This window comes from Salmo salar, chromosome 13 (genome assembly GCF_965601325.2).
Source record: "Salmo salar chromosome 13, fSalSal1, whole genome shotgun sequence".
NCBI classification, from domain to species: Eukaryota; Metazoa; Chordata; class Actinopteri; order Salmoniformes; family Salmonidae; genus Salmo; species Salmo salar.
Genome location: NC_138303.1, coordinates 22530041 through 22551515, shown reverse-complemented (window position 1 = coordinate 22551515; position 21475 = coordinate 22530041). Strand labels below are relative to the sequence as shown.

Genomic DNA, 21475 nt, shown 5'->3' with positions numbered 1-21475 from the left:
CTAGAGGGCATAGTAGACCCCCCCCCCCCCCCCACACAACATGTCACCCTTACTTAGCGCAAGGCCACTTCGCTCATGTGTCCTATTTACACACGATACAGGACTGCTTAGGGTTCCTTTCACTTTGTAAATAGATGATTTGTCTCAGTGGGACTTCCTGGTTTTAATAAGGATTCAATTAAAAACAATGTGCCTTAATTCATGTTATATTCTGTATGTTGTATCTCCCTTCTTAGTGAGAAGTTTATGGTGAGACTAAACAAAAATGGAGGGCCAAAGAACCCAGAGAAAGTGGACCGTCTGTGCGCTCTCTTCACGGTAACTCTTCGCTCTCCTCGCTCACATGATGCCACTGATAAACACTAATAGGATTTTAGCTTTGGATTAGCTATTCATGGATTATGTGATTCAACAGCAATAACAGTAAAACAGCAATAATCCAAATAAATAATGTAGTTACCTAATGTGGAAACATCCATGCACTGGCTACAGTGTTTTGTGTTAATGGTAGTTTTGTCCTTAGGATCTGAGCAGTAAGGACTTGAAGAGAGACCTGTACATTGTGACACATGTCATACGAACTGGTAAGCCTATTTGAAACGGAGTAACAGAAATATCACAATGTGATTTCTAGGAAAGCTATTACTCATATGGAGCTAATGCATTGTTGTTGTCGTATCCAGGTCGTATGTTGTTGAATGACTCAAAGAAGGGTCTGCCCCACGTGCAGTACAGGAGACCGTACGGCTGTGCTGTCCTGGCCATGAGTGACGTGTTCCACACCATCACTGACCTCAAAGAGGAGAAGGACTTTGTACTCAAAGTTTACACGTGAGTCACAGTCTACATTTTAGTCATGATCTTATCCAGAGCGATTTACAATTAACCAACGTTTTTCTAAATACTAAAGCAATATTTAGCTGACACCACATACTACATGCAGCTGGAGTCCTGGTAAATATGGACGCCGTCTAAATGGATGTTAGTAGCCAGAATAACTGACTACTAACACTGTAGTGTGTCATCAGCCTTTTACAAAGATATCTCCATTAAAATGACTGTGAAAAAGACTCCAGAGACAGCGCCATTGGTTGGAATTCCACTGTGTTTACTGAGGCATGGTGTTTTACCAGTGTTCTGTGAATGTTCCCAACCAAGTGCTTGACTGTGTTGATGCGCTTTGTTTTTGGACCAGAATGATAATGAAATGTCCTCTGAAAAATCAATATCTGTTCAACCAGGGCCTAAGATTGTGCTCCTGGCGTGATGGGAATCTGGCTCCCTCTGTTAGGCACCATGCAAGAGACACTCCTGTAACCCGCCAAGCAATGAAGGCATGAGAGAGCGACAGAGAGAGAGAGAGAGAGAGAAAGAGCGTGTGAGAGTGCAAGTCAGAGAGATAGACAGAGAGAGTTAAAGATAGAGAGAGTGTGTGTGTATGAGAAAGGAGGGAGATGACACTTAGACAAATGCACAAAGTTAGAGGACAAAGTTTGAGGAATAGTAGAAGCAAAAATAACACTGAGCTAAGCATTCTGAGACAGTGACTCAACAGATAGCTATAACGCATGTGCATCCTCCTATCCTCCCTCTGTCTTTCCCCTCCTCCTCTTCCTCAGCATTCGGCCTCCTCTGTCAGGACTGTGTGTCAGGGCTTTTGGATGTGGTCTAGATAGCCCGACGCTACTGATTTCTACTGTTTTAGATGCCCTTTTATCCACATTACAGAAGGACATCTAAACTAGCTTGCTCTGCACTAAATGAATTATAGAAATGAGTTGCAGTATAACGTTAACTATAGTTATGATGATGATTATTGTCAGCCCTATGCACGTCTCCTCAGAGGAAAAAGCGAGCAGCGTTTTGTGTGTAGAGCAGAGCTGCCACTAAACTGTCCTCGCCTATAAGGGTCCTCCCGAGTTGCGCAGCGGTTTAAGGCACTGCATCTCAGTGCAAAAGGCGTCACTATAGTCCCTGGTTCGAATCCAGGCTGTATCATATCCGGTCGTGATTGGGAGTACCATAGGGCGGTGCACAATTGGCCCAGCGTCGTCTGGGTTTGGCCGGGGTAGGCCATCATTGTAAATAAGAATTTGTTCTTAACTGACTTGCCTGGTTCAATAAAGGTTAAATAAAAAATACAAATAAATAAGGCTCCAGCCTGTGCTTTCCCACCATTCCTCTCCCAGGGGCCCACGGGCCTACAGTAATGAAAAAGCCTGGTGGAGAGGGCAGAGAGGAAAGGAAAGGAGAGGAGGAGAGGAGAGAGAGCTGTCTGTCAGCTCAGCTTAGAGGCCTGTGCTTTTGGGGTAATGTGCTGCTTGATAGCATGTCCCCCCACTGTTATCTTTTCTCCAGGAGGAAAACGCTTCAGGGACACAACCGTCCCCAGCTCTCCATCTCTCCCCCTCTAATGTGTGTGTCATTAATGCTTCTCTCTATTTTGTTTCTATTTTGTCTCTTTCTTCTCTGTATCTTCTCTGCATCTTCTCTCTATCTTCTCTCTTTCTCTGTATCTTCTCTGTCTTCTCTCTACCATCTCTCTATTGTCTCTCTATCTTCTCTCTGTCTTCCCTCTGTCTTCTCTCTATCTTTTTCTCCAGATGTAATAATGAGAACGAGTGGTTTCAGATCCACGAGAACATCATACGCAAGTCCAGCACAAAGTACTCGGCCCCTAGCACCAACTATGGTACATATGATGATCATTCATCCTCTGGGGCCAGGGTTTGGGTCCGTTCCATTTCAATGGCAATCAATTCAGGAAGTAATTGGAATTCCATTTCAAGAACTTGAGAAATCCTCATTGAAGAAAAAAGGCAGTTTTCCATTTTATTATTGAAATGGCAATTAGTCTCCTAAATTGACTCAATTGAAATGGACTTCTAGGACATTACATGTTAAAGGATGTGAATAACCAACTGACAAAGAAGGTAAAGTATATAGAAAGTTTCGTTTCAGCTTTGAGACATAGACGTTACCGGCCATATCTGTCTTAGAGGTCCTCCAAGGTTAAATCAGATATTCATTGTCATAATGGCGTATTGATCACCATGACTGTGTCAATCAGCATTAAGGATAAGCTGAAGGAAAGGGCTCTCATTATTGACGTTTCACTGCACATGTACTGGATACATCCACAATGTGATGATGCAGAGGAAATGTGCTCTGTGGTTCCACATGTCAGTTCAAACAGACCTCCATTTTAGTTAGACTGATAGAATGTCTGTATTGCATGCATCTTCATGTTGCTCAGTGTTGTCTTGTGTTTCACACTGGTATATTTCTGTAGCATAATATGAGTCACTGAATTCCGTCATCTTGTGTTGTTCCATACCCTTCTCTCTTTTTCTATTCCTAATGCCACCCCACCTTTTTTTCTCTCTCCTTTCCTCGCTGTGACTTTATCTCTCCATCCATGCTCCTGTCTGTCTCTTCCTCCCCCGCACTCTGACTAATGTCCCTTAAATACCCCTCTATTCCTCCCTCCCCTTTTTCTCTCTTTTTCATTCTCTCTCCTCTCTCTTTCTTTCTGTCCCTCCCTCCCTCCCTCCCTCCCTCCCTCCCTCCCTCCCTCCCTCCCTCCCTCCCTCTCCATCCCTTCACTCCCTCCCTCCCTCTCCATCCCTTCACTCCCTCCCTCCCTCTCCATCCCTTCACTCCCTCCCTCCCTCTCCATCCCTTCACTCCCTCCATCCCTTCACTCATTCTCTCTCTCCTCTCGCTTTCTCTCTGTCCCTTTTACTTCTCCTCCCTCTCCCCTCTCTTCCTCTTCCCCCCCTCTCGCTTCCTTCCTCCCTCCCTTCCCCCTGCCTCTCTCCCTTCCATCCCTCTCTCCCTCCCTCTCCACCACTTCCCAGGCCTCATCATCTCTCTACAGCTGCTGCGGGGGGAGCTGGATCAGATCAGGAGGGAGAACCAGGCTGTGTTCAGCAGGGCTCTGGCCATCACACGCAAACTGGGCTTCCCTGATGTCATTATGCCAGGTGAGGGGTAGGGGATAGGGAGTAGTTGGTAGGTGATAGGGAGTAGAGGGTAGGGTGTAGGGGGTAGGGAGAAAGGAGGAGTTCCAGAAAATATGGCTTGTGTTTCATTCAAGGGAAGTGATTATTTAAGGGGGGATAAGCAGATGTTCAGAAGGACACCAGTTGCATTGACACAGTTGGACACCAGTCTCAGTCCAAAATGCTCAAAATTAGATGTTTCACTTGAAATAAACCCTCAGCAGGAGTTAGGCCTGTACTGAAGAGAATGTAGGCTAGGTGTTTCCTACTTTTGACAACATTTGGGTCAGAGGCTTAAAGAGATTCTCTGGTGCTTTTGTATACTTTTTAGCCAGTAGTTCTGACAGTAGCGCTCACAAGCCAGAAGTTGTCTCCAAAAATGGCGTACTATGTCACATATATGCAGATATGTTCTCTCTCTTTCTCTCTCTCTCTCTCTCAATTAAATTTGCTTTATTGGCATGATGTAACAATGTACATATTGCCAAAGCTTACTTTGGATATTTACAATATTAAGATAATTAGAATCAAAATTGTCAACAGGACAACAGTAACAACAATAACCAAGGGTCAAAATAACCATACATTGAACAATAACAATAAGCATACAATAGAGGACATGTGTAGGTTGATTGGTCTGTCAGACACTGTCCCTCATCTTATGGCAGGCAGCTCTCTCTCTGCTGTGTCCATTGTGCCGTTGTGCATGCCCTGCAACCTCATTGGATAACGCTGGGCAGGCCTCTTGGTAACTGTCACTCAAATTCTGTCACTCATTGGCTATAACTCAAATTACTTGGGGGCTGGCCCACGTGGGGGGGAACGTAGGGAAATGGCGTGGCACAGCTTTGGGAAATCAGTTGCTTTCAAACTGGGGATTTTGTGGCTAAATGAGATAAGACAGTAATTATTCTCATAGATTATGCATGTAGGAACAACACATTGACACATCCTGCCCAAAGCGGGAGATTTAAAAAATACTTTCTTAGTCGCCAAAGTACCGGAGCATGTCTTTAAACTGTGACCATTTGTAAACAAACAACAGAGATCTTCAAAGATTCTGTCAAAGGAGTGAAGGGCCATAAAGTGTGTGTTTGTTTCATCATTTGGCATCACTCTTTAAGGGTTCCATTGAGATGAATACTACAGTGTACACACACACACACCCCTCCACTTCCTTCCACTCCGATTTAAAATACCTCCCAATACCCCTGTCAGTGACTCATCTGTCCCCAAGGAAATGAGCAAGATATAAATAACAGTAATCTGATCTTATAAATAACTGCAATATCTTCTTTCACTGTAGTCATTGATATCTTTTCCATTAAGCACTGACTCACATGGGGTGCTGAGACAGTTATTATGAGCTACTGTGTATATTATAACTCAGGAGGGCCATTTTTTATTGACAAGAACAATAATGTTTGGTGTCAGCACCACATCCTAATTCATAATGTCCACACTCATCTGAGCTACCCCAGGATCCCTTCGTTTTTCCAGCCAGTTGGCTTACTTCCGCAATCTTTGACTGCTGCAGTTTAAGATGTTGCCTATAGGCATACGTAGCTCCACATGCGTGGGATATCCCAGACTTAGGACCACTTGAGGCTGAGGTAAATTATAGAAGGCAAAAACCACAGAGTATAAAGTAAAGATAAACTAACAATTCCGTGCTCATGAAATATTAATTTGGTTCTGTCCTAGGCTTCGAACTTGTAGAGATGTTATTGTCTCATGGGCATTCTAAGGCCTGTTCCTCTGAACTGTAGGGAAACTGTAGAGAGAGAATTCTCTAGAACAGAACACTGTCATGGCTTGACTGTGTGTCCTTATCCTAGGTGACACTCGTAATGACCTGTACCTGACCCTGGAGCGAGGGGACTTTGAGAGGGGGGGCAAGAGTGTCCAGAAAAATATTGAGGTCACTGTGTATGTGCTTTATGCCGATGGGGACACACTCAAGGTAACAGAGAACATTTCTGTTGGTTTGTCGTATTTGATTTGGATTTCATGATTTCAACCATTTGACAACCATTACACCATTATCCATCCATCTATCCATTCACCCACCCATCCATCCATCCATTCTAAAGAGTGCCTGTCCTCTCTCTATTCCTCACATCAGGACTGTATCAGTTTGGGTAGTGGGGAGCCCAACACCAGTGAACACCGCTCTTTTGTCCTGTACCACAACAACAGCCCTCGCTGGAGTGAGATGATTAAACTCCCCATCCCCATAGACCGCTTCAGAGGATCACATCTGCGCTTTGAGTTCAGACACTGTTCCAGTATGTCAACAACACTGGACAGGATTTAAAAATAAAGTTATTATTGTTATCATTATTATTAACTTGATAGCAATACAGAATTGTGTCTGGTATTGTTTATGCTGTGTAGATGGCATAAACTATACAGTAATTCCTTTGTGTCTCTTCTCAGCTAAAGACAAAGGGGAGAAGAAGCTGTTTGGTTTTGCCTTCACTCCTCTGATGAGGGAGGATGGGACCACGCTGTCAGACGAGAGCCATGAGCTCTATGTCTATAAGGTGGGGTCATAGACGACACATACATGCACACACAGGCTTACATATTCTACATTAATCTCTGTCATTTCTATCTAACACGTTTCTCTGTTGTGCCTCTGTTGCCCAGTGTGATGAGAATGCAACGTTCAGCAACCAGGGCCTGTACCTGAGCATGCCCTGCTGTAAAGAGGACTTCAACAGCTGCCCCAACCTGCCCTCCACCCTGCCCTTCCAGAGGAACCCCAAGGAGACCTTCTGGGTCTCCACACAGCTCTGCTCCACCAAGCTCACTCAGAACGGTAAGGCCAGCACACTACACTGTATTGTACATCTCACCACACTCTATAACAGAGAATTCACTAGCCTAGCCTCGATCTTTACCCAGAGCTTCACACATGTTTTTGTGTCTATTCTATTCTGCTCTTTTTCCAGTGGACCTCCTGGCTCTGCTGAACTGGAAAGCCCACCCCGACAGGGTGTTAGACATCCTGGGTCAACTACGCCACATCAATGGAGAGGAGATCGTCAAGGTAACACTCTTATTCAATCAATACATCTAGGAAAGACTCCTCTTTGTTGTTTGGCCAAACACTAACAGATCTGTGACTAGCCTATGTTATTGGGTTTGGGGAACTATGATGGTGTAACGCACGTGTCAAACTCATTCCCCTGATGGCAGAGTGTCTGCAGGTTTTTGCTCCTCCCTTGTACTTGATTGACGAATTAAGGTCACTAATTAGTAAGTAACTCCCCTCACCTGGTTGTCTAGGGCTTAATTGAGAGGAAAAACCTAAAACGTGTGGACACTAGGGCCTCCATGGAATGAGTCTGACACCCCTGGTTTAATGATTGAGCTGGCTCTTCTCCCCTGCAGTTCCTACGAGATGTCCTGGATACACTGTTTTGTCTCCTGGATGACAACACAGATAAATATGGACCACTGGTTTTCCAGTCATTGGTATGTCAAGATGGAGAGATCAACCTCATTCAATGTAATGGAATGTAGTGTGTGTGACACACATGCGTGAATGCATGCATGACTGCATGTGGTGTGGCTGCAGCATACTTACATTTTCTCCAATATGGCTAAACCCTATCTAATGTTTTCCCCCCTGTCTGTCTGTCTGTCTTTGTGCCCTCAGGTGTTTATCATCAACCTGCTCAGGGACAGTCGTTTCTACCACTTCCGGCCTGTTATGGAGGCCTACATACAGAACCACTTTGCAGGAGCTCTGGCCTACAAGTAATGTACCACTTACGGTCAGGTCCAAAATTATTGGCACCCTTGATAAAGATGAACAAATAAGACTGTATAAAATAAATAATTAATATACTGAGCTATAGTGCATTCGGAAAGTATTCAGACCCCCTTGACTTTTTCCACATTTTGTTACATTACAGCCTTATTCTAAAATGGAGTAAGTTGTTTTTTTCTCTCATCAGTCTACACACAATACCCCATAATGACAAAGCAAAAACAGGTTTTTAGACATTTTTGCAAATTTACAATAATAAAAAAAAAAGAAATATCACGTTTACTTAAGTATTCGGTCTGTTTACAGACCCTTTACTCAGTAATATGTGAAGCACATTTGGCAGCGATTACAGCCTCGAGTCTTCTTGGGTATGACGCTACAAGCTTGGCACAACTGTATTGGGGGAGTTTCTCCCAATCTTCTCTGCAAATCCTCTCAAGCTCTGTCAGGTTGGATGGGGAGCGTCGGAGCACAGCTATTTTCAGGTCTCTCCAGAGATGTTCGATCGGGTTCAAGTCCGGGCTCTGGCTTGGCCACTCAAGGACATTCAGAGACTTGTCCCGAAGCCACTCCTGCATTGTCTTGGCTGTGTGCTGAATGTCATTGTCAGACCAGAGAATCTTGTTTCTCATGGTCTGAGAGTCTTTAGGTGCCTTTTGGCAAACTCCAAGCGGGCTGTCATGTGTCTTTTACTAAGGAGTGGCTTCCATCTGGCCACTCTACCATAAAGGCCTAATTGGTGGTGCTGCAGTGATGGTTGTCCTTCTGGAAGCTTCTCCCATCTCCACAGAGGAACTCTGGAGCTCTGTCAGAGTGACCATCGGGTTCTTGGTCACATCCCTGACCAAGGCCCTTCTCCCCCGATTGCTCAGTTTGGCCAGGCAGCCAGGTATAGGAAGAGTCTTGGTGGTTCCAAACTTCTTCCACTTAAAAATGATGGAGGCCACTGTGTTCTTGGGGACCTTCAGTACCAGGTTTTTGGCTAAAATGTCCTGGTACAGGCTGATATCTCCTAGCATGTTCCTAGCATGTAGATAAAGGGCATTGCCAAAATCCTGAAGTAGCCCCAGGACCAGTGGAAACAAAAAAGCCCAATAACATCAAATATCCAACACCATATTTTAAAATATGGTGTTGGATCTTTGATGTTATGGGGCTATTTTACTTTTTAAGGTCATGAACTTTACTCTGTACCAGGACAAAAACCTGGTTGCCTCTGCCAGGAGGATGAAACTTGGCCGCAATTGGATCTTCCAGCAAGACAATAACCCCAAGCACACATCAAAATCCACAAAGAAATGGTTCATTGGCCGGAAAAATAACATTTACAATGGCCATCTCAGTCTCCGGACTTGAAACCCATTGAAAACCTGCGGTTTAAATTGAAGAAGGCAGCTGGAGGATATCAAGGATCTGGAAGGATTCTGTATGGAGGGAGGGTCTAAGATCCCTCCCAATGTGTTCTCCATCTCATAAAACTTTAGACATTGTAATCTAAAGCCACAGTGGATCAGAGGAGGTTTCCAGATGGAGGAAGAGTAGAGATATCTTATGACAGGGAATCATCAATATGTATTGACATGTTTGCATTGCAGAATAATGACATGAATTATGATACCGAGGTTTGCTCTTTGATACTGTAGTGGTCATGTAAAGGGATATTGTAAGGCCTAAAGAAAGGACACAACCAAACTCAAACCACCACACTACACATAATATATAATAATATCTTTATCAAGGGTGCCAATAATGTTGGACCTGACTATGACACCAGTGTACATTTTCTTTGTCTTATATGTCCATGGGATACCCCATGTTTAACACTCTTTACTCTGTGTTCTTGTAGAGAGCTGATTCGCTGTCTGAAGTGGTACATGGACCGCTCTGCTGAGGTTGTCAGACAGGATCACATCCAGGAGGCCATGAGGGTAAGGCTCACATCACATCTGTTGTCAGACAGGATCACATCCAGGAGGCCATGATGGTAAGGCTCACATCACATCTGAGGTTGTCAGACAGAATCACATCCAGGAGGCCATGAGGTTAAGGCTCACATCACATCTGTTGTCAGACAGGACCACATCCAGGAGCCCATGATGGTAAGGCTCACATCACATCTGTTGTCAGACAGGACCACATCCAGGGAGGCCAGTGAGGGTAAGGCTCACATCACATCTGAGGTTGTCAGACAGAATCACATCCTGGAGGCCATGAGGGTAAGGCTCACATCACATCTGTTGTCAGACAGGACCACATCCAGGAGGCCATGAGGGTAAGGCTCACATCACATCTGTTGTCAGACAGGACCACATCCAGGAGGCCATGATGGTAAGGCTCACATCACATCTGTTGTCAGACAGGACCACATCCAGGAGGCCATGATGGTAAGGCTCACATCACATCTCATCTGAGGCTGTCAGACAGGACCACATCTAGGAGGCCATGATCGTAAGGCTCACATCACATCTCATCTGAGGTTGTCAGACAGGACCACATCCAGGAGGCCTTGAAGATAAGGCTCGCATCACATCTGTTGTTGACAGGACCACATCCAGGAGGTCATGAGGGTAAGGCTCACATCACATCACAGCGTCACATCACAGCGAAGATGGTCGGACAGGACCATGAGTCTAAAGATCACATCACATCAGGACATGAGAGGAGGTCTGGACAAACAGAGTGAACCCACACACTGTTAGACACTCCCAACATACATTTCTTTACCAACATGGAACATTTAGACCTCACGCCTATAGATGAAAGGAAATATGACATGAATGTCAAATAGACAGTATGATCTAAAGCCATGGTAAATCAGGGGAGGTTTCCAGATGGATGAAGACTAGAGATATCTTATGACAGGGAATCATCAATATGTATTGATATGTTTGCATTGCAGAATACTGACATGAATTATGAAGGTTTGCTCTTTGATGCTGTAGTGGTCATGTAAAGGTACATTTTATTACAAGGCCTAAAGAAAGGAACACAACCCAACGCAAACCACCACACTACACATAATATAAAGATAATTGTATTTTACAGGTAATTGTGTCCTATTTCGTCCTCTGTCCACCCTGCAGGCTCTGGAGTACCTGTTGAAGTTTATCGTCCAGTCTCGGATCCTGTACTCGCGAGCGACTTGTGGTATGGAGGAGGAGCTGTTCAGGGCCAGCATCCAGGAGCTCTTCCAGTCCATCCGCTTTGTGTTGAGTCTGGACAGCCGCAGCTCAGAGACCCTCGTCTTCACACAGGTCAGAACATCAGCACTTCCGGTCTGTCCCTAGCTTGTCTTTATCCCAGAAGGCCGAGATGTCCTCTTATTCTACATAGACAGATCAGTGCATTTTGACTGGACTATTATGAGCTTATCGGCTCCTTTGTTCTATCTTTGTGTTCATTTAGCTTTGATTCAATTGACTTATTCATTTATCACTAATTTGTCATTGATTTCATATATTGTTTCATTTCTTTCTGTTGCTTTCCTATAAAATACTTCAAAGGTCAACTCTGGGAACGAAAAACGGTCCGCCTCTTTCTCCAATTGTATTTTAATATTTTAATTGTATTTTGTAAAAAAAACAACATCCCCCTTCTCCCCAATTTCGTGATATCCAATTAACTCATCGCTGCAACTGCCCAACGGGCTTGGGAGAAGCGAAGGTCGAGTCATCAGTCGTCCGAAACATGACCCGCCTAACAGCGCTTCTTAACACCCACCCGCTTAACCCGGATGCCAGCCGCACCAATTTGTCGGAGGAAGCACCTGCAAAAACAAGTCGCTAGAGCGCGAAGAGCGAAGTAAAAACCCCCCCCGGCCAAACCCTCCCCTAACCCGGACGACGCTGGGCCAATTGTGCTCCACCCTATGGGACACCTGGAGACGGCCAATTGTGACACAGCCTGGGATCGAACCCAGGTCTGTAGTGACGCCTCAAGCGCCTCGATGCAGTGCCTTAGACCACTGCGCCACTCGGGAGGCCCCTCTTTCTCAATTTTCAAACAGAAACGGGGTGTGCCTTTGGTGGTTTATGTGTAATTCTGGTCATGCATGCTATGATCAACATAGCTAGTTCGTTAGCTACCCTAGCCACTGTAGCTAGCCAGTAACTCCTCCAGTATGTGTTGATGTCATTTCACAAGATTTGTTTTTGAATAGAAGCTGTAGAGATCGGTAATAATGGCACTTCTGTAGCCAAATATCTTATTCCTCTTTTTTTTAAAGCATTAAATTACCTGGTATAATGGTGCATTGATCAGTTATACAGTTTAAAGCTGTTATTTTAGAATTTTTGCCCAAAGTTTTGCACATATAATTCAGTGGAGGCTGGTGGGAGGAGATATAGGAGGACTGGCTTATTGTAATGGCTCAAATGGAATAAATGGAACGGTATCAAACATATGGAAACCCCATGTTTGACTCCGTTCCATCAATTCCATTTCAGACATTACAATGAGCCTGTCCTCCTATAGCTTCTCCCACCTGCCTCCACTGATATACTTTGTATAATTTTGTTTTTGCTCTGATCCCTCTTTTCACTGTTGTGATCAACTACATGCTTTTCTATGGTAGACATGCTCCAGGTCTCTCTCGTCTCAGTTAGTCACAGCACCACATTGTGTTGGTCACCCAGTGCAGCAGTTGCTCTCTGTCAGCTGTCAACCTCCCTCGATAAGATATGTGTTACCCTGCCCTGTTTTGGTTTGCATCCTTCTTATGGTCCTTTTAAGACGTATGGATGTTATAGTCCAATAACTCCCTTATGGCATAGTGTCATTTATTGAATAGAGGAATACAAATGATCTAGACCTGCTTCTCCCTGTCTCTCTGCCCTTCTCTCTTTGCCTCTCTGTCTCCCTCTGTCTGTCTGTCTGTCTGTCTGTCTGTTCTCCTTTTCTCTCCCTCCCTTCTTGTCTCTTCTTCTTGACCCTGTCAGGCGGCGTTATTGAACAGTTTCCCAGACATCTTTGACGAGCTGCTGCAGATGTTCACAGTGCAGGAGGTGGCTGAGTATGTTCGGGGCACCCTGGGGAGCATGCCCAGTACGGTGGACATCGGTCAGTCTATGGACGTGGTCAAACTGCAGTCTATCGCCCGCACCGTCGAGAGCAGGCTCTTCTTCTTCCCTGGTAAGACTGAAGACTACAGGACAACTTTACTAACACCAAATGAAACTGTGAACACTGTTAGATGCTCCTAAAGTGGGAATGTAATAGATTGTTTTACCTGTAACTGGTTCTTTGTCAGGACAAAGAATCTAAAAGGCAAAGGCTAAAGCTGGTTAAAATCTTTCTACAATTGATCCTTCACTCTCTCCCCCTCTCCTTCTCTCTCCGTACTCCTCCCATTCTCTCCCCTCTTCCTCTCTCTCCCCCTCTCAGAGTCTCGTAGTATTTTGCTGCCGGTGGTCCTGCATCACATCCACCTGCACCTGCGCCAGCAGAGGGAGCTGCTGATCTGCTCAGGAATCCTCACCAGCATCTTCTCCATCATCAATACCAGCGCTATGGTACATCACATCACCACTGAATCTACTGCAGTAGAAGAGATTGGAGTTGAAGTTGTCCTAATCATCATCATTAGGGGGATGAAATTATATCTGACCCTGTATCAGTGGTTAGGGGCTACTTCTCTGTAACAAAAGCTGGTACCATAACTGGTTACTAGAACACCTACAGTAGTGTATCAATAGTATCCCAGCTAAACATACTTTTCACATTTCTTGTATCAAATGGAATTAAAGATGGGATGACAGAGTAGTTGGTAAAACTTTATACACTGCCAAGGCTGGTTAAGGCAATTATAATACCATGTCATTGTTCAGACATTATTGTCAAGACATTATTTTGTAGGCCACTTTACATTGAGTGCTGAATTAATATTTTAATTGGTCTGTCGAGCGGCTTATACAAATTAATGAATTATTCATTCAATTCCTTCTCACTCGATCTCGCTCTCTTTCCTCCTCTTCTCTCCTTCTCTCTATCTCTCTCTCTGTCCCTCCCACTATCTCCTTCCTATTTCCTCACCTCTCCCCCATCGTTTCTCTCCCCCCCCTCTTCCTAGGAGTCTTCTGTTCAGGAGGAGGTAGAGATGATGGTGGAGAGCCTGTTGGATGTTCTGCTCCAGACTCTGTTGTCCATCATGTCCAAGTCTCAGTCTCTGGAGACAGCTAGGGGGCAGCGCTGTCCCCAGTGCACGGCTGAGATCACGGTCAGAGACTCTCCTCTCCTACACTACATGAAAAAGATACTGTTTTGTAATGCATGGAACCTCACTAATATGGAAGTGTTTCTGCCTGTCCAGGGGGAGTATGTGTCCACTCTGCTGTCTCTACTTAGACAGATGACCGAGGTCCACTTCCATCACCTGCTCAACAACTTCCACAGCAAAGAGGAACTCAAGGTGAGAGCTACAGCCTCAGTCTGATTTAAGAACCTGGGGCTAAGCTATAATATGTAGATGGTAATGTACACAATACTCACTACCTCCATTGACTTCCAGGAGTTTCTGTTGAAGATCTTCTGTGTGTTCCGGAACCTGATGAAGCTCACCATCTTCCCCCGAGACTGGAGTGTCATGAGGCTTCTGACCAGTCAGTAAGTCTGACTCACATTAGCTGTAACACTGCCTTCATTCTTATCTCCTATAGGAGATAAGGGAAAATATGCAGCTATGAGATGAAAGTCCTTACGCTGATACCACGTGACGTTTGTGTAGACGTTGCGTCATCTATTTTTATCCTAACGTTTTGCTGTGACTTCTTCTGCAGTGTCATTGTGGTGACAACACAGTACCTGTCCCCAGCGTTACACAAGAACTTCTCTGAGGCGGATTTTGACTTCAAGGTGCGTGTCTCTGTAGAGAAACGAGAAGTGTCATGTTGAACAACAGCAGTAAGCAAGTAAACAATAGAGCCTTAAATATCCCGGAGAAGTCGACCCTGAACCTGCTGTTCTCTCCGTGTCTTTCTATGTTCACAAAGGACTCTGTTTTTCTCTCCATGGTTTCCTAACAACAGCTGTCATTCTATGTTGCACCTGTCTCCAGTCTTATGTGTCTGAGTTGTTTCACCCTGCATTTATGAATGCAGAGAAACTATGGGAATGCATAACATTGCTAAGATGTAGGCCTACATGGATAGATAGATAAACAGATGGATAGATCTTTGCCGTTAAAGGGCATTTGAACACGTGTCTGATGTGCATGTTCTCTCTCTCAGGTGTGGAACTCTTTCTTCAGCCTGACAGTCCTGTACATCAACCAGCCCAGTCTGCAGCTGGAGCCCCTCACACAGGCCAAGAGGAAGAATGTCATGGACAAGTAAGAACCTCTCCATCATGTGTGTGTGTGTGTGTGTGTGTGTGTGTGGTCAGTAGTTCTACGTTCTCTACATTACCCCCCTCGTCCTTCCTCTGTAGGTATGGAGACATGAGGGTGATGATGGCCTATGAGCTCTTCAGCATGTGGCAGAAGCTTGGTGAGATAAAATGACATTCAGATGCTTTGTTGTCATTCTAGCCTTCATGGGTAATGTCATGTGTGTTTCTATAACATCGGTGCTGTGCCCTCTCTGTGTGCTCCAGGTGAGAATAAGCCCCACTTTATCCCTGGAATGATGGGTCCGTTCCTGGGAGTGACGCTCGTGCCTCAGAGCGAGGTCCGGAATATCATGATTCCCATCTTCCATGACATGATGGACTGGGAGCAGAGGCAGAACGGCAACTTCAAACTGGTCAGTGCTGTCTGTCCCCTGCTGTGTGCCACCACTCATCCTCTGTAGTCCTTGTTTAACTTCATGTTATAACCCAATATCATATCTATGTTATGGATCTATGATTTTAGTGCTACTGTAGAAGTGTGGTGGTTGGTTCCTTATGCACTAACCTCTCTCTCTCTCTCTCTCTCTCTCTCTTTCTCTCTTTCTCTCTCTTTCTCTCTGTAGGTGGAAGCAGAGTTGATGGACAAGCTGGAGAGTATGGTGTCAGATGGGAAAGGGGATGGCAATCACAGAGAGCTCTTTGGTCTGCTGTAAGCACCAACAACCTCAGTCTTCTATTCATACACAATGTTACCTGAGTCAGTGTGCTGTAGTACAGATTGAGTCAGTTTGCTACCGCAGGAAAATTATCTTGCAGAAACAGTGTATTATAATAAATGGCTTTTTTTTTTATAAGGGTTGATACTTTTTCGATAGGGCAAATCAAGTCTGACATTTCAAAGTGAAAATTACAACATGTAGAAGCCTTTTTAAACATTGAATACACTAAAAGTTTGCATTTCCTTCTGTACAGGAAAATTCTCAAAATTCTCACAAATTAAGATCCTACATCTGTAATGTTCTTTTGTATGCTCCTGACTTCTTGTGTCTTTTTCTGCTGCATCTTTCAGGACCCAGTTGTTTGGGCCTTACCCCAGGTAAGATATCAGTTTCCCCACAGCCCAAGCTTTTAGCTCTACCACTATCATGGTCCTCAAACAAATAAGTATTTATGGTTTACTATCCTTATAATAATGTGCACGTGTAACATAGAGCTTGTCTGTCTGTAGCCTACTTGAGAAAATTGAGCAGGAGACGTGGAGAGAGACGGGCATCTCATTTGTCACCTCCGTCACGAGACTGATGGAGCGCCTGCTAGATTACAGGTAGATTGGATTACTCATTACAAGCAACATGTTAATATCATAACATTGACTATAGATACATGGATGTACTGTAGAGATTGAAGAGACATTAAAACCCTGCTCTGCTTTTAGGGAGTGTATGAAAGGAGATGAAATGGAGAACAAGAAAATTGGTGGCTCTTCCAACCTGATGGTGAGACATTGTATGATTTATTATACCTTATAACTTATATACCAGTTATGCCAGAGATGTGTTGAGACAACTGCAAATGTACTTTGGTTTTTGGTTCTTGTAGTAATCTTGCTTCCTGATAACATTTGCCTGTCCTCCCCAGAATTTCTACAAGTCTGAGATGAACAAGGAGGAGATGTACATCCGCTACATCCACAAGCTGTGTGACCTGCACCTGCAGGCAGAGGACTACACAGGTAACACACTTATCAACCTGCTCACACTGTATAGTACTGGAACCCTGTGACAGTCAGGATTACCACGTAAGGTCAATGTGGTGAATTGTGATGACCTTTGACCTTTGTCCTCCCCACCAACAGAGGCAGCGTTCACCCTGCTTCTGTACTGGGAGCTGCTGCACTGGGAGGACCGCCCCCTCAGAGAGTTCCTCCACTACCCCACACAGAGCGAGTGGCAACGCAAGGAGGGCCTCAGTCGCAAAGTCCTCCACTATTTCAACAAGGGAAAGGCAAGTCAAGCTAAAACAAGTCAAGCTAAGTCAAGTCAAGCAAAAAAAATACAAGTTAAACTAAAACAATTAAGAATAAGCATTTCAACAAAGGAAATGCAAGGCTTTGTCTAGATACTTTATGTAGTATTCAAATGTGAGATCTTTGAATTTGGCCCAAATTAAACCATAATTTTATTTGATAAAGTCCCAAATGGATGTACATCCCAAGTCAAAATCTCAAGTCTAAGCACTGCATGTGTCATGATATCCCTTCAAATCCTCCTGAGAATGATATTCCATAGACATGATATTGTATACCTATAATGAGAGATTCCATATGAGTGAGAGCTCTGTCTCTGTCTCTTTCCAGTGTTGGGAATATGGAATATCACTCTGTCGGGAACTGGCTTTCCAGTATGAAACCTTATATGATTACCAGAGTCTGAGCTGGATAAGGGTGAGTCTCTGTCTGTCTGTCTGTCTGTCTGGCTGTCTGTCTGTCTGTCTGTCTGTCTGTCTGTCTGTCTGTCTGTCTGTCTGTCTGTCTGTCTGTCTGTCTGTCTGTCTGTCTGTCTGTCTGTCTGTCTGTCTGTCTCTCTGTCTCTCTGTCTGTCTGTCTGTCTCTCTGTCTGTCTCTCTGTCTGTCTGTCTCTCTGTCTGTCTGTCTGTCTCTCTGTCTGTCTCTCTGTCTGTCTCTCTGTCTGTCTCTCTGTCTGTCTCTCTGTCTCTCTGTCTGTCTCTCTGTCTGTCTCTCTCTCTGTCTGTCTCTCTCTCTGTCTGTCTCTCTCTCTGTCTGTCTCTCTCTCTGTCTCTCTCTCTCTGTCTGTCTGTCTCTGTCTGTCTGTCTGTCTCTCTCTCTCTCTGTCTCTCTCTCTCTCTGTCTCTCTCTCTCTCTGTCTCTCTCTCTCTCTGTCTCTCTCTCTCTCTGTCTCTCTCTCTGTCTCTTTCTCCCCTTGTCTCTCTGTGTTCTCCCTGTCTCTTTTTCTAAATAGTTGCATCAGAGCGATTACTTTATCCCCCAGTGACTACTCATCATCACAAAGATGGAAAGTAAATAGAAAGGAATGTAATATAATATAAATACTTTATTGTCCTCACATTGTGGAAATATATTTACATTGCAATACACTGACAAAATATCCAAAACATTATGACCACTTTGTCATCAAGGGAACCTCATTGATGTGTGTTGCTGAGAAAGATCAAGACGCTCTCTGAGGGTTGAATCAAGTATTTTTGTCTTTATAGAAAATGGAAGCTGCGTACTATGACAACATCATAGAACAGCAGAGGATTGAACCAGAGTTCTTCAGGATGGGCTTCTATGGCAGGAAGTTTCCTTTTTTCCTCAGGGTGAGATGAACACACGCATGCGCACGCAAGCACTGTCTTGTATAACTTACCTTGTGGGGGGACACAATTCAGTCCCATTCAAAATCCTAACCCTAACTCTGACCTTAACCCTAACCTTAACCCCAAAACCTAACCTTAACCCTAAACCTAACCCTAGCTCCTAAAACTAACACTAACACTAAACCTAATTCTAACCCTAACAATACTTCTAACCTTAACCCTAAACCCCCTAGAATAACATTTGACCTTGTGTAGACCTTCAAAATGTCAAATTGGTCAAATATTTGTTTGTTTACTATTCTTGTGGGGACTTCTGGACTTTTGTTTCTGTAGGGACTTCTGATCCCCACAAGTATAGTTAAAACATGTCCACACACACACACACACACACACACACACAGGATCTTTTATCTAATTGCTATTTCTTTGTACCTATCAATTGGATGACAACTCTTCTCTCCAGAATAAGGAGTTTGTGTGCCGGGGTTATGACTATGAACGACTTGAGGATTTCCAGCAAAGGATGCTGGGAGAATTCCCACAGGCCATTGCCATGCAGCACCCCAACCAACCAGATGACGCCCTCTTACAGAGTGATGCTCAGTGTATCCTAACCTAACCAGTGTGTGTGTGTGTGTGTGTGTGTGTGTGTGTGTGTGTGTGTGTGTGTGTGTGTGTGTGTGTGTGTGTCAGTCAACTCAACTGTCAGTCTATTTGGCTATGTGTACCTTAACACGTGGCCTCAGACCTGCAGATCTATGCGGTGACCCCAGTGTCAGACATTACTGACGTGCCTCAGCTGGAGCGCGTCCCAGAGAGAATCAAGAGCTTCTACCGCATCAACAATGTCACTCGCTTTCACTACGACAGACCCTTCCACAAGGGACCCAAGGACAGGGAGAATGAGTTCAGAGTATGTGTGTGTGTCTTTTATGTCCAAGTTGTTGTTTTGTAGGTCTAAATAGAATGAATGACAATTGAAGGTAATTATATTGTCTATATACTATTCAGAAGGGGATTCAGTGTTTTATGTGTGTGTTTTCAGAGCCTGTGGATTGAGAGAACCACCCTGATTCTGTCTCGTCCCCTCCCTGGAATCTCCCGCTGGGCTGAGGTGGAGAGGAGAGAACTGGTGAGGAGCACTGTCATCTCATACTGTCGTCTCATAGGCTATTGTCATCGCATGATGTCATCTCATACTGTCGTCTCATACTGTCCTCTCATACTGTCGTCTCATAGGCTACTGTCATCTCGTACTGTCATCTAGTACTGTCGTCTCAAACGTCATCTCATACTGTCGTCTCATACTGTCATCTCATACTGTCGTCTCAAATTGGCGTCTCATACAGTCATCTCATACCATCGTCTCAAACTGTCATCTCATACTGTCGTCTTATTCTGATGTCTCATAGGCTACTGTTGTCTCGTACTGACATCTCAAATTGTCGTCTCAAACGTCATCTTATACTGTCATCTCAAACTATCGTCTCAAACGCCATCTTATACTGTCATCTCATACTGTCATCTCATACTGTCGTCTCATACTGTCGTCTCATACTGTCGTCTCATACTGTCGTCTCATTCTGTCGTCTCATTCTGTCGTCTCATACTGTCGTCTCAAATTGTCGTCTCATAGGCTTCTGTCGTCTCATGCTGTCATCTCAAACTGTCTTCTCATACTGTCATCTCATAGGCTGTCATCTCACGCTGTCGTCTCATACTTTCATCTCATACTGTCGTCTCATACTGTCATCTCATACTATTGTCTCATTCTGTCGACTCATAGGCTACTGTCGTCTCATACTGTCGTTTCATACTGTCGTCTCATACTGTCATCTCACGTTGTCGTCTCATACTGTCGTTTCATACTGTCGTCTCATACTGTCATCTCATACTATTGTCTCATTCTGTCGTCTCATAGGCTACTGTCGTCTCATATTGTCGTCTCATACTTTCATCTCATACTGTCGTCTCATACTGTCATCTCATACTATTGTCTCATTCTGTCGACTCCTAGGCTACTGTCGTCTCATACTGTCGTCTCATACTGTCGTCTCACGTTGTCGTCTCATACTGTCGTCTCATACTGTCGTCTCATACTGTCGTCTCATACTGTCGTCTCATACTGTCGTTTCATACTGTCGTCTCATACTGTCATCTCATACTATTGTCTCATATTGTCATCTCATAGGCTGTCATCTCACGCTGTCGTCTCATACTTTCATCTCATACTGTCGTCTCATACTGTCATCTCATACTATTGTCTCATTCTGTCGACTCATAGGCTACTGTCGTTTCATACTGTCGTTTCATACTGTCGTCTCATACTGTCATCTCACGTTGTCGTTTCATACTGTCGTTTCATACTGTCGTCTCATACTGTCATCTCATACTGTCGTCTCATACTGTCGTCTCATACTGTCGTTTCATACTGTCATCTCATACTATTGTCTCATTCTGTCGTCTCATAGGCTACTGTCGTCTCATATTGTCGTCTCATACTGTCGTATCATACTGTCTTCTCATACTATCGTCTCATACTGTCGTCTCATACTGTCGTCTAATAGGCTACTGTCGTCTCATATTGTCGTCTCATACTGTCGTCTCATACTGTCGTCTCATACTATCGTCTCATAGGCTACTGTCGTCTCATACTGTCATCTCATACTGTCATCTCATACTGTCATCTCACGTTGTCGTCTCATACTGTCGTCTCATACTGTGACATCAGACTCCTTAGGGAGATGATGCAAGCAAGTGCATCATTTGTGTTTGTCTCTCTCTCGCAAGTGTCATTATGGATTCAAATCTATGTGTGTGTGTTCAGGTGGAGGTGAGCCCTCTGGAGAATGCCATCTACGTGGTGGAGAATAAGACCCAGGAGCTGCGGACCCTCACCAGCCAGTACCAGCACCGGCAGCACCATGGCAACATCAACCCCCTCAGCATGCTGCTCAACGGGGTCATAGATGCTGCAGTCAACGGGGGCATCGCCAGATACCAGGAGGTACTGACAGAGAGGGATGGA

The 21475-nt window shown here is 44.5% G+C and overlaps 1 protein-coding gene across 1 annotated transcript in view; it reads left to right on the top strand.

The window, feature by feature from the left end:
- The window catches only part of LOC106566670 (dedicator of cytokinesis protein 3), an 80395-nt gene that overhangs the window by 52852 nt on the left and 6068 nt on the right, over positions 1–21475 (top strand). The window contains exons 10-44 of the mRNA XM_082959888.1: positions 237–318; positions 524–584; positions 684–831; positions 2604–2692; positions 3861–3986; positions 5843–5967; positions 6130–6292; positions 6444–6550; positions 6657–6828; positions 6962–7059; positions 7404–7487; positions 7672–7772; positions 9632–9713; positions 10869–11039; positions 12723–12915; positions 13168–13295; positions 13853–13999; positions 14093–14191; positions 14291–14385; positions 14559–14634; positions 15009–15109; positions 15208–15266; positions 15373–15521; positions 15732–15817; positions 16178–16204; positions 16337–16432; positions 16544–16604; positions 16747–16840; positions 16964–17112; positions 17465–17551; positions 18343–18447; positions 18911–19052; positions 19194–19360; positions 19493–19579; positions 21275–21454. Coding sequence (XP_082816014.1) covers positions 237–318; positions 524–584; positions 684–831; positions 2604–2692; positions 3861–3986; positions 5843–5967; positions 6130–6292; positions 6444–6550; positions 6657–6828; positions 6962–7059; positions 7404–7487; positions 7672–7772; positions 9632–9713; positions 10869–11039; positions 12723–12915; positions 13168–13295; positions 13853–13999; positions 14093–14191; positions 14291–14385; positions 14559–14634; positions 15009–15109; positions 15208–15266; positions 15373–15521; positions 15732–15817; positions 16178–16204; positions 16337–16432; positions 16544–16604; positions 16747–16840; positions 16964–17112; positions 17465–17551; positions 18343–18447; positions 18911–19052; positions 19194–19360; positions 19493–19579; positions 21275–21454 — 3937 coding nt within the window. The remainder of the gene's footprint in view (positions 1–236; positions 319–523; positions 585–683; positions 832–2603; positions 2693–3860; positions 3987–5842; positions 5968–6129; positions 6293–6443; positions 6551–6656; positions 6829–6961; positions 7060–7403; positions 7488–7671; positions 7773–9631; positions 9714–10868; positions 11040–12722; positions 12916–13167; positions 13296–13852; positions 14000–14092; positions 14192–14290; positions 14386–14558; positions 14635–15008; positions 15110–15207; positions 15267–15372; positions 15522–15731; positions 15818–16177; positions 16205–16336; positions 16433–16543; positions 16605–16746; positions 16841–16963; positions 17113–17464; positions 17552–18342; positions 18448–18910; positions 19053–19193; positions 19361–19492; positions 19580–21274; positions 21455–21475) is intronic.